A 13590-nucleotide genomic window follows, 5' to 3' on the forward strand; every position below is an offset into this window, starting at 1 on the left:
AGGAAAAAATGGGCGAGGGCAAACTATATGTGAGCAAATTTTCTCTTGGTTTGTCCAACAACATGGCGACACTGCAATCCACCAATAGAAGTGAAGCGAAGCAAATTTATTTTTAATGATTAATAAACGTTGGCAATTTAAAATTAGTAGCATATACATCTTTACGTCTCGGATCACGTTTAAAACTTATCTTTGGCGTATTTTCATTTATGGGTGAAATGTAATTTCGGCTTATTCTTCGAGAGGAAGCAAACAAACATCTCTATTCTATACCTTTTTGTGGCGGTTGTGGAGTTGCCGGCGGCGGTGGAGTTGGCGGTTGCGCAGTTGGTGGTTTTGGACTAGGCGGGGTTATTCCAATCTTGGTTAATATCCATGACCTCACTTCACCAACCTTAGCATAAACACCATACTTCTTAGCCGCAGCGCAGCCATGTCCCCAGCTGGTGACACCCTCCAGATGCCATTTATTGTTATAATCACAAACCAGCGGTCCACCACTATCACCTTGGCAGGCATCAACTCCTCCTTTGTCTAGACCAGCACATAACATGGAGTCATGAATCTTTCCCGGATAAGCCACCAAACAACGCGATTTTGACACCAGTGGAACCGAGGCTTGCTGGAGGATATTAGGTTGACTTCCACCCGATGACAAAGTTCCCCATCCAGTTATCCAGCACCTCTTGCTTGCGTTGTCAATTGGAAGAGCGTTGCTTGGATTTGGCAAACAAACAAGGCCAACTCCTTTCCCAAGGACAGCAGGGCTTTTAAGTTTGAGCAGTGCTATGTCGTGGGCGTAGCGCATTGGTTTGTGATAATTTTCATGATTAATAATTTGTTGAACGTCGATGGTCTGCTCTGTACCCACAGACCCACTTACTCTATAATGAGCTCCCAATCTAGACAGGGTATAATCAAACAGGAAGAAACAAAACATTTGTGTTGTGAAAAGTGGGAATCCTACCCATGCGACATAACTAGGAAACATTTATAATAGGTATACAGGGTGCTCTCTCACAACATGGTTGTTTTCAGAGAGGTCCTTTACATAAAAGTTATAAACGATTAGAGATTCAATTACAATAGTTAAAATTTGCCCTACTAGATACACATATGATAAGAACTCGCATGAATACTTAACAATTATCCTGTGAAATCGCGCGGAATATCGCCTGATACTTAGCCGACGAAGCCGTTGGCCGACAATCAGTCACCTTTCTGCAAATTGTAGTTAGGGGTTCAGAGCCAGTTAAAATTTTCAAAAGCTTAGGTGGCTCCAGACCATTCTCTACGATTTCGTTTAAACGTTGCAAAAAGTTGTATCTGAACATGTTAATTCGCAGTCTTGTAACAGAAATCGGATTACCTAGCTCGTATATCTTGAGTAATATTCACTTAAACTAGTTTTCTAACATGCTACACTGTTGCTATGGTAACAAGCCTTGTCAAGAAAGTGTTTTCGACTTGTTTACTAATGATTAACAATTTTTTGGGGTTAAATAATGGAAAAAACGTGCAAGGCTGATTTCAAGTTCAGGGAAATATATATTTTAAAATATTTTAAAAGGCACGGCCTCTCTTCTTAAGTAAGAGCAAGACCCTGTGGTAAAATAGTTACATTACTTTTCAAATACCATTATTTAATTAGATTTAAAATAAAGTGGTGTCTCCTTTGATGGGTTAAAATGTTACAAAGGTCTTCAATACGCACAGGCAATCGCGCGCATTCCTGTTCTAAGATGACACTAAATACGTAATTTATAAAGCAGTCGCCTTGTAAACTTTAGGAATTGAACAGTTGATTATTTTTAAATACTCACGTCACTCTCAAAGATGACGGACTCCGTCCATGGACACAATGAGCAGCTGTTACAACCCACAAGGGATGCACGAGTGACCCTCCACAGAACTGCCTACCGGAAGTGGTGACCAACATTGCTTGCCATGGCCAGCTGTTAACCTTTGCATTATCGCCGCCCACGATACGAGAGTGAGATGGTCTTGAGCCGCAATCTTAAAAATGAAGAACTTATCGTTACATCCTCGTTTATTTCCTTTGAACACGGAAGATAGTGATCACTCTTTTGAGAAGTTTTCAAGTGTGTTTACAGAGCTCTTTTTGAACACTCTTATGGCTAAAGGAAAGTATTATTAGCAACACTGAAGCATGTTTTAGCCACCCGGATCTCTTTGCAAAGAAGTTTGTTTGGTCTGGCCTTGGATAAGCAGGAACGGTAACTAAACTGGAAAAGTTGTTTAGTTCGTCCAAAAAGTGAGAAATACTCTATTAGAACTGTTTAAACGACGCTTAAAAGAATATATAAGAAAGAAAGAAAGCATTTGCCTTCCGACATATCAGGAATGAGCAAAAGAAACGATTTAAATCTTCTTATATTCAAAATGTTGCATGACAAGTTCAGATAAACGCTTTAAACTGGATTGGATGGATTACAAAAAGCTCGTACAGAGGGTGTTGCAAGGAATCTGGCTTCCTTTGATTATTAAGCTCACAGCTGTGTGCTATCAATACTGAAACATCAACCAAACCTCCAGGTGGCGGAGCTGGTGTTTGTGGTGGAGGTGGAGTTGGTGGTAAGCCTGAGCAACTTCCTGGCCTCAGTGAAAAATCGTCAATGGCGATGTCCCCTTGCCAGCTTGATCCTCTAACCCCTTCAAACAACACTTGGACCTTAAAACAAAGAGAGTAGTGATATCAGGGTCGGGCGATAAAGCAAACTTTTTCATGACTGATCATGGAACACGATAATTAATATCTAAAACAAAAATAAATGTCCTAAATTAGTCATTGAGCACTGCAATTCCTCCCTAGGATCTTTGATCAATTGCAAACATCGTATTACAATCTTTCTCACCTCGTTTTATTACCAATCGAGCTTTCATTGTGTTCTCTAATGAATATGTTGTCACAGCGGCCGTATGTATTGAATCTGCCATTTTTAATAGTGGGTTTTTCAGAAACTACCTCAATTGAACCCAAGTCATAACAAATTGCTAAAACAAACTTGAAAAATAAAATGCGACAGAAAATTTACGGAAGAGAATTTTATATGAAAAGCTGGCTTGGTTTTCTGATTTTATTTTGGCGCAAGTAATACATCATTCAATTCCTGCGGTGCCCATCACCTTATTTTTTACTTGTTTTTGACTGCCGTGCTGCATTTGCAAGTTGTTTTAAAATATCCTAGTCCTGGCCGGTAGCGCGTTTGATTAGCTCATGACATGTGAACCACCTGCTAGAGAAGCTTTGCTCATATTGTGTTTTTCCTTTGGTATGAACGGATAATGAACAGTAAAGTCGACGTCAGTTGATGAACGACCACTTGAATTCATCTGGCAGTAGAGACAAACGGTTTCGATTCGAAGATGTTTGGTTTTTTCAGATTCCAGAAAATTTAAAATTTTTAATTTTGTTGTCCTTTTAAGTGTGTTTTGTTTTGTCTTTTTTTTTATATTTTAATATACTATGTTTTCATATGCAAGTTAATATTTAAGTTTTGCAGCATGGATTACTAGAAACTGTCTCGTAAATACGTCGTACTTACGGCACTTCCGCTTGCAGTGATGTCAACCTCGGCTTTCTGCCAGTCAGTTCCTTGGCTTCCTGACTTGGAAAATTTTATCTGACCACCACTGTATACTTTCAATGCACCAATAGCTCCTCCCTTCATGTGGTAATAGAAGGTCATGCAAAAACTACCGCTTCCAGCAGAAGTAAATGAAAGCTTGGCGTTGTCATTTGGCACCCTTGGACTCGAAGTCTCAATGTAAATGTATTTTCCTTGAAAAGACAGATAGCAATCAAATGAATCCCAGACGAGAGTTTCTAAAACCTTCCGAAAGTATTTCAGGAGTAAAAGACTGTTTTACGGGCACAATGTTCATTTCCATAAAATCGAAAAGCTCAGGCGTCGAAAACTTAACACGATGAAAAACACATGGGACTAGTTGATACGAAAAAACTACCACCCGTTAAGAAAAAACGGGTCGAAACTTCTTCCAGGTCGCAAATTCAAACAGAGACGTCAGCGGGAGTGTGAAAAGATCGTTTATGATAAGAATACAAACTAATAAGAATAAAGTATAGGGTACTCTTTGTCGTCCCCATTCTGACTCAAGATCTTCTTTTTAGTTAATTGTATCCTCCAACCGCCCGGAGGATGTTTAGGTTGAACCTTTATTCATAATTAAATTGTAAAAAGTAAGATTACTGTATGTGTATAATGTAAGCGAAGCACCGAACCTGCTAGGGATATGTGTGTGTGTGCATTTGCATGTTTTTCTTACTTCAATTGCAAATAATAATAATAATAATACTTATAATAATAATAATAATAATAATAATAATAATAATAATAATAATAATTATAATAATAATAATAATAATAATAATACTAATACTAATACTAATAATAATAATAATAATAATAATAATAATAATAATAATAATAATAATATATAAAATCTTTATTACAAAACCTCAATCAAAATCCTATTTGCAAACAACCTGCTGTTAAAACACTAGTCATTGACAAATTCTAAAAAATAGAAGCAATTTAACCTTACATAAAAGAAGAGGAAATAGATACAATTAATAATAAAAGTTCAAAACTATAAAATAAAGAATTCCATCATGCAGAGATATCAAGGTCATACAATCGAATTATACTAATGACGGCTTAGCCAGTGTCCATAAAAAGCCCCAAGTATAAACGCATATAGACACGTATTTCAGATATCTGCACAAGCGACATTTATTTCACAGTCTAATGATTACTTTATCTTGCTACAAAACGGCGTACGCGAACCTCTGACGCATGCATGTACCGATCTTAAGAGTTCAAACGAGATCTGTGTCCTGAGCCATAATAATAATAATAATAATAATAATAATAATAATAATAATAATAATAATAATAATAATGATAAAAGATCCTCCGACTGCCCTAATCCCCCTTTTTATGGCTTCATAAATTTAGTAATGCAAAGATTGACCGTATTTATCACAATTCTTACAATAGGCCCTGACTTCTGATAACCGCTCCAATTTTGAAATGGGCGTACGTAAACACGTAATACTCTCCGTCGTTAGAGTTTTGTGTTTGAACAGAATAATAACGAAGCTTAATGACATTTATGTTTCGAGGTTCATCTCACATCTCTGTACAAGTTTTACAGGACCTTGTCGTATTCTCATCAGCATTTCTCATATTTTATCGAATTTTTTATTATTTAGTCAACTCATAGTAAATGTCCTGTCTACAACAATAGGTGGCCTATTTGGAGTCCATAAAAAGAAACTTGATCTCAGTAGGCCGTACGCTATATCGTTTAAGAAACGTTTGACTATAAAGTTGTGTTAAAACATTACTTAAAATCTTTTTTAAGAGTTTCAAAAACTGGCTAAAAAACGACGACTTTTGAACGTTGGCTTAACGTCACTATAATTATAGTCAAAAAGTGTATACATTGTAATCAATAAACACTAAAAAAAACAATGGACGATCAAAAAGCTGTAGCGTAAGAAGAAAGTCACAAGTTAAACAAAATTAAATTTTTATACTCACCTGATCCACCATGACCTGCTGATGGTCCTGTACCGGAGGATGTTGTAGAGCCAGACCTCAGTGTCCAGTCAAATTTGTCTGATGTTTCCTGTTTCCATCCCGAGCACAAACCGCTGTCAAAGGTGCACGACACTGGAGAGGAAGGTAAGAAGGTCATAAATCACAAACACAGTGTCCTATTCTTTGCAGATTAATTAAAATTAGGTTGAGAAATACTGACAAGTGAATTCCAGAACTGAAGGAAAAAATGGGCGAGGGCAAACTATATGTGAGCAAATTTTCTTTTGGTTTGTCCAACAACATGGCGGCACTGAAATCCACCCATAGAAGTGAAGCGAAGCAAATATTTTTTGATTGATTAATAAACGTTGCCAATTTAAAATTAGTAGCACATATATCATTACGTGTCGGATCACGTTTAAAACTTATCTTTGGCTTATTTTCATTTCTGGGTGAAATGTAATTTTGGCTTATTCTTCGAGAGGAGGCAAACAAACATCTCTATTGTATACCTTTTTGTGTCGGTGGTGGAGTTGCCGGCGGCGGTGGAGTTGGCGGTTGCGCAGTTGGTGGTTTTGGACTAGGCGGGGTTATTCCAATCTTTGTTAATATCCATGACCTCACTTCACCAACCTTAGCATAAACACCATACTTCTTAGCCATAGCACAGCCATATCCCCAGCTGGTGACACCCTCCAGATGCCATTTATTGTTATAATCACAAACCAGCGGTCCACCACTATCACCTTGGCAGGCATCAACTCCTCCTTTGTCCAGACCAGCACATAACATGGAGTCATGAATCTTTCCCGGATAAGCCACCAAACAACGCGATTTTGACACCAGTGGAACCGAGGCTTGCTGGAGGATATTAGGTTGACTTCCACCCGATGACAAAGTTCCCCATCCAGTTATCCAGCACCTCTTGCTTGCGTTGTCAATTGGAAGAGCGTTGCTTGGATTTGGCAAACAAACAAGGCCAACTCCTTTCCCAAGGACAGCAGGGCTTTTAAGTTTGAGCAGTGCTATGTCGTGGGCGTAGCGCATTGGTTTGTGATAATTTTCATGATTAATAATTTGTTGAACGTCGATGGTCTGCTCTGTACCCACAGACCCACTTACTCTATAATGAGCTCCCAATCTAGACAGGGTATAATCAAACAGGAAGAAACAAAACATTTGTGTTGTGAAAAGTGGGAATCCTACCCATGCGACATAACTAGGAAACATTTATAATAGGTGTACAGGGTGCTCTCTCACAACATGGTTGTTTTCAGAGAGGCCCTTTACATAAAAGTTACAAACAAATAGAGATTCAATTACAATAGTTAAAATTTGCCCTACTAGATACACATGTAATAAGAACTCGCATAAATACTTAACAATTATCCTGCAAAACTGTGCGGAATATCGCCTGATACTTAGCCGACGATGCCGTAGGCCGAGTTGGCTAAAATCAGGCGATACTACGTATGATCGAGCAGGATAATTGTTTTATTATTCAACAAATTGATAACAAAGCACAGGTTTATAGCAGAAGAGCTGGAGACGATCTTTATTTGTCAAAAAAGAAACTTGTAACATTTGACCGCGCGCGGACGTGGATGAATGAAAGTGGCAGGTTTGTTTAAGTTTGAATAAAATCGAGAGCGTTGTCTGAACTTGCTTCGAAATTGAGTACTCGTCTAGTGCGCCAATCGCTCCGGTAAAAATGTCCACAAAGTTATTTCCTCAAAAGCTGAAACCAAACAGTATTTTCAAGTTGCCAAGGATTTGTTGCGTCAGCTGAACCGAGCTGCAGCTGAACAGACTGGGAAAGCTTTTCAACGATTTCTTACGTGAGTGTTTCTTTGTTTACTACGCAAGCAATTCCACCATGATCTTTCCTCGGTGTTTTGACAAACGAGTCTAGTGACGTACGCGTTGCTTGTAACAACTCTGGATCTGTTATGATAATAAACGGGTTTTTTCAGCCAGTTCTAATGCTTCTGAGAGGAATTGCCTTGTACTACTTCTATCTTTTTGTCTACCAGAGAGATAAACTTTCTCGAGGCACTTTGCAAGCTCGGTTTTGTAAGGTGGTTTTCTCCATCTCTTCAAGACGAGTCGAGAACTCTGTTTAATTGTTGCGAGTACCAATCTAAGAAAATACTGTTTGTAATTTCCGAGTCTTTGCTACATTACGGGACAATACAAAAGTCTAGCCAAAAAAAAAAAAAAATCGCTGAACTGTAATTTGCCAGTTCATAAACAAAAAGGTAAGCTTATGCAGTAAGAGTTTTTGCACTAACCATTACAAATCTTGACAGCAAACTTCGTTGTCTTCTTTGTGTTTTATGAAACAGCATTATCAATAATTTGGTGTACCTGTAAGGTGGTTACTTTTTGAAAGCGCTCTGCCATTTTTCTTCCCGATAGACCAAATTACGTATATCGCAGGATATCTGTTATGTGCGGACGAAGTATATTGTGTTCACCATGACCATATTTGGGCAGTGTAACAATGTGTTGAAAAATAAAATATGTTATTCAAAGGCACCTGTGAGCCAACTCACGAATGCAGAAGTAAATAGCAGCAAGGTATAAAACATTGTTTGCATTGTGTTTTGTTGGCCCAGAACTCGAAATATAAGCCACAATGGCTAAATAAGGGGCGTCCCTGGCATCTTATTCCACATCCTAGGCCACTTCAAGTAGATTTTTAGCCGTTGCCCTCAGCAAGATTGAGCTCCTTGAATTGTTTTGTATTTTGTAAGAAAGTTTTAAGTTTGGAAATTGTTTGGAGCTTTTGGAATGGTTGTTTTATAAAAGCCAAAAGAAAAAAGAAAAAAAAGTTCTCCGTTACTTCGGGACTCTTTGCGTCTAAGTCAGCGAGCTACGCCACTAAACAATATTGTCCACAACTTCTGAACGAGAGATTAATTTCTGTATTTGTAAGTTGTTGAGGGTTTTGAATTATCTGGCACCTGTGGCGCTAGGATTTTAACGGTCAAATTACTTCGGACCGCGAAAAACGAACACGCGAATGAGCAGAGAACACCGTCAACGTTTCTCCATCACATTTTCTGCTTCCATTTTGCGGGAAATCCCTGTAGACTTGGACGACAATCTCGGCCTTGAGCGGTTTTAAACGCGGCGCTTTCAGTCACTAAAGTAAGAAGTTGTCCCTTAGTTTCACTGTAGTTTCCCGTCAATGGAAGGAGTTAGCAGACAACACACCTACTAGTGTTTACTCTTAAGAATGAGTGATTTTACGCCCTTGTTTTTTGTCCCGTAATGGCGGCTGATGGTGAATAGAAAAACTATACGCAGACTCATGAATAATTTATGATTTTGATTAAATTCCGATTAAATTAATATAAAGTTTGCATTCGATCGAGCGAGCGAACGAGCGAGTGAAATTCATCCCAAATTACGATAACTCGTTCATTGGGCATGCTTAAAAAATCTGGATTTGAACTCTCTCAGTTTCGTTGACGATCTAATGTCCCCAGTCATCGGAATTGACCACCGAAAATGTCACGATGGACTTACAGTTGCAGTAATATAAAATATGAAAAAAGCTGAAAATGGTCAGGTGAACTACAGTTGAAGTGAACAAGAAAGCACAGAGGAAAATCTGAATATTACCCTCTATCCTATCCTAGCCAGAAGGACCAATTAAAGAATTTTGTTCAAAGGTAACATCCTTCAGCTTAAAGTTGCTGACACCTGTTCCATTACTGTCAGGAACTTATAAATAAGATCACCCTTTAGCAGCTGATGTAACAGTAATGACATCAAAGAAATTACTCATTATAGGTGAACAGGTTATGTTTGTTTCCTTGATATAATAGGTTGCCATAGCAAAAGTATAACGTTTTTATACACACGCCTGGTTTTAGCTTTAAGTGGCTATAACTAAAAAACGATGCCACTCCAATCAGTCAACTTTCTGCAAAGTTAAAAAAAATTGTAGGTAAGGGTTCAGAACCACTTTAAATTTTCAAAAACTTCGGTGGCTAAGGATCATTCACTACGATTTCGTTTAGACGTTGCAAAAAGTTGTATCTGAACATGTTAATCACAGTCTTGTAACAAAAATCGGATCACCTAGCTCGTATATCGTGAGTAATATTCACTTAAAGTAAAAATAAGAAGTGTTTTCTAACAAGCTACACTGTTGCTATAGTAACCTACTTTGTCAAGAAAGTGATTTCGACTTGTTCACCAATGATTAATGGAAAGGTGAGGAAAAAATATATTTTTGCAATATTTCGAAAGGCACGGCCTTTCTTCTTCAGGAAGAGCAAGACCCTGTGAAGAGTTACATTACTTTACAAATACCATTATTTGATTAGTATTAAAATAAAGTGGTGTCTCCTTTGATGGTTCAAGATGTTAGACAGGTCTTCAATACGCATGGGCAATCGCACGCATTCCTGTTCTAAGATGACACTAAATACGTAATTTATAAAGCAGTCGCCTTGTAAACTTTAGGAATTGAACAGTTGATTATTTTTAAATACTCACTTCACTCTCAAAAATGACGGATTCCGTCCTTGGACACAATGTGCGGCTGTTACAACCCACAAGGGATCCACCAGTGACCCTCCACAGAACTGCCTACCGGAAGTGGTGACCAACATTGCTTGCCATGGCCAGCCGTTAATCTTTGCATCATCGCCACCCACGATACGAGAGTGAGATGGTCTAGATCCGCAATCTTAAAAAAATAAAGAATTTTATCGTTTACTTCCTTTGAACACGGAAGATAGTGATCAGTACTTTGAGGTGTTTTCAAAAGTGTTTTCAGAGCTCATTTTGGACACTCTTGTGGCAAAAGGAAAGTATATATTATTTGCAACATTCAAGCATGTTTAAGCCACCTGATCTCTTTGCAAAGAAGTTTGTTTGTTCTGACCTTGGATAAGCAGGAACGGCAACTAAACTGGAAAAGTTGTTTAATTGGTCCGAAAAGTAAGAAATACTCTATTAGAACTGTTTAAATGACGCTAAAAATAATTGTATAAAAACAGAACATTATATAAGAATTATATAAGAACAGGGCGTAAATTTTTTTTAGAATCTACATAGACCTACAATAGCAAAAAATCAATAATCCCGATCTTAAACCTTATCAAGTTTAGATAATGAACCCTTTTTCTTGTTCATTTTAATTCATTCTGCCATTGTTCTCAACTCTGAAATTTAGGATTTGTGCAGATATTTTCGGTTTTCCGACCATTTCTTTGCCAAGTTGGATGACATTCGCAAATGGAAATCGCAGTTATCTTCTACAAAATAGTCAATATCAATAGCATTTCGATGTTATATCAATTTAATATTAATCCTAGGAAACTGCAAGTAAACGTGTACACGCCACAAGAAAAATCGCTCACAGTTATTTCAGTATCTACTGTTTAGCAAAAAGACTTTCAAGTCAACAGCGAGTGAATTACATGTTCTGGATTAAGTCGACTTTTCTGACTTTGCTGTGGGGCGAATTAAGTATATTTTGTGCCTTTCTGTTTTTTGCAAAAGAAAGAGAAAATAAATCTCCTGAGAATTCAAGTGAGGATTCGAAAAATCTAACAACGAAATGGTATTAAAGTCTGGTTAAAACGTTTTTCAGTAATTGTCCTAAATATACTGTTGATTGCTAAAATTGAATAGTTAAAACTACTTAAAAAATACAGAATCTGTGTATATTTTCTTTTCCATTACTGCCGTGGATTAAAAGATTTTGATAACAACTGTGTAATGACATAAAATCTTGACTTACCCTTTGAGTGCGAGGAAAAACTCCCAACAATGAAACAGCAAACCAAAATCACAATCTTCATCCTGCTCCAAATGTTGAATACGAGTAACGTTTGCTGTAAATGTTCTTTCATTTATGCAGTCTTAAACGTATACAGCTGCTCCGAATGCAAACATAGTTTAACGAGGTCATAAAACGGTTATACAACAAAGTTTGGAGGAAACGATCTCTTTGTCATGGTTACTCTAATATTTAGTCACAATTAACACTACAATAGACAACCTGAAGCCCACGTTATAGGACAAAGCACGGGGGCCTCAGGGATTTGAAAGTTAATTCACGAAATTATTTTAAGGATAAGGGATGACTGTCACAATATAATAATTGTAGGGAGGGTTAAGGTATAATTACTTGAGTTTTAGAGATATCTCTACCCTTGATTTTAGTCTGGGTCTTCTTCACGACGGTGCCTCCGGATACAAACGTATTTTGCATCAGTAACATGGTTTATTATTATGCAGGAAAAGCAGATCAAAAAATTTGCTATGGTGCTAAACAAAATTAGGGGTAACTACGTAGTTCGTACGGATAATTTTAATTTTCAAAGCCTCTTAGAATTATTGTTGTTTAATTCTCTCTGGAAATACGTGCCGTTGGTAAGATCGGCTTTTCCCGCCTAGCCGTAAATCGCGCATAAATACCATTATATAAAGAGGCACCATCCTCGGAATGCCTTTCCCATCTCTTGTAATGGAACGTAAAAAACAACTATAACCTTATTTGTGTGAAAGTACGTAAGCCGGTAGTGTTCCAGGTATGAATCAATCATTTCATTTCATTGTCAAAGATGCAACAATTGGGGAAAATTTGAAAATTTAATGTAACAAAAGTGCATAAATGAGCGTGATATAGTCTTCTTAAAACCACTAAGAAAAGGGAAAGAGAACTACAGCAACTATTAAGTGTGATGGTCTTACTCAATTAAATCAAGGTAAAAATAGTCGAGAAACTTTTTTTTTTTTTCAACTCCAGAAAATAAATTTTTAAGATTATTTCGTTTAGAACCTCACAAAAAAGAACGTCGCTGGTAAAAGAGATACTTTTTCAATAAAATACACAGTATTAGCTGTTCGTTCACTTCAAACAGTTTCCGAAACTGTTTGAAGTGTCAAGGCTTTACAACGAAAATTGGAAACTGTTAGCATCTGTTGATAAAGACAGTAAGCGCTTAATAATATCAATACATCTTTTTTTTTGTTTGATTAAATATGAAGTAGCTAAGCAGATGTTAAGCCTAATGTAAAATTACCGTACACAATTCAAGTTCATTACCAACCTTTTACAACACCGCATTTGACTACTTTTGAATATTTGGACTACATTTGAACATTATTACCGTAAATAAATATGTTTTGTTTTCTTTTAATGAAATAAAGGCACCGCGGATTGCTGAATAAACAAGACCTCCACAGAAATACTACCGGCAACTCTTCGCCTTCAACAAAAGAAAACAAATGAGTTAATATGAAAATCCCGACAAACTTAAATTGTTCATTGATGTGTATTTAAGTATACGTTAACGGGATATTGTCACGGAGATTTTGCCCAAATAAAAAAAAAAACCTTCTTTAAATTGAAACCGCTTTCTCAAAGAACCGGCAGGAAAATATGAAATGATTTCAGTTGGCCAATTTTTTCGAAGTTGTAGTAGGACTATTTTTAATAAAAACTGTGCCATTCTTTTATAGTTTCCGTTGATCAAATATGTTTTTTCGCTATTCAAACTGGCACTAAAAATTGGTGATGTCCAATGCTTCTTTAAAGCAGAGCGAGGAAAGTCAAAAGTATGAACGGGCCTTTTACTACGACAGACTGTTCCAAGGGCTGTGTTCAATTAAACCTCCATTACGCAAAAAAACGCTGGGAGGGTTTCTTTTAAACTCAATGTAGCGGATATGGCGTCTTTATCAAACCCAGGTTAATCCGAGTGGAAGTTACGTGCTTTCAATAAACAGTATTATGCAATTTTTTTCACACCTGTTCTTGTAATCAGCCACATCGTTCAATCACTGTTTTCTAGTATTCCCTTTTGGTATTATGTAACATGTAATAAGCTACATTGTTCATTCTAACATCCCGAAATTGATGATGGATACGGTTGTATCCGAATCATGTCTTTCAAATTCAAAAGTGTGTGTATTTTTCTCAAATGTTTTATATCTCTCTCATTAAGAAATTTCGGTAATATTCATTTATTTT

At 37.0% G+C, this 13590-nt stretch overlaps 2 protein-coding genes across 2 annotated transcripts; both read right to left on the reverse strand.

Moving 5' to 3' along the window:
* Positions 1-262: 262 nt before the first annotated feature.
* Positions 263-2357, reverse strand: LOC146474617 (CUB and peptidase domain-containing protein 1-like). The gene is made up of 3 exons (XM_085116838.1): positions 2348-2357; positions 1824-2016; positions 263-902 (listed from the first exon to the last, which is right to left on the reverse strand). The coding sequence occupies exons 1-3, from the start codon at positions 2355-2357 to the stop codon at positions 263-265; spliced, it is 843 nt and encodes a 280-aa protein (XP_084972964.1).
* A 62-nt stretch (positions 2358-2419) lies between these two features.
* Positions 2420-11413, reverse strand: LOC146474618 (serine protease hepsin-like). Its single transcript, XM_085116839.1, has 6 exons — positions 11353-11413; positions 10101-10293; positions 6101-6729; positions 5589-5720; positions 3567-3802; positions 2420-2692 (listed from the first exon to the last, which is right to left on the reverse strand). Exons 1-6 carry the CDS (start codon positions 11411-11413, stop codon positions 2420-2422), a joined length of 1524 nt encoding a protein of 507 aa, XP_084972965.1.
* Positions 11414-13590: the final 2177 nt, after the last annotated feature.

Source organism: Pavona decussata, unplaced genomic scaffold (genome assembly GCF_977016875.1).
Source record: "Pavona decussata unplaced genomic scaffold, jaPavDecu1.1 SCAFFOLD_87, whole genome shotgun sequence".
In the NCBI taxonomy this organism is placed as follows: Eukaryota; Metazoa; Cnidaria; class Anthozoa; order Scleractinia; family Agariciidae; genus Pavona; species Pavona decussata.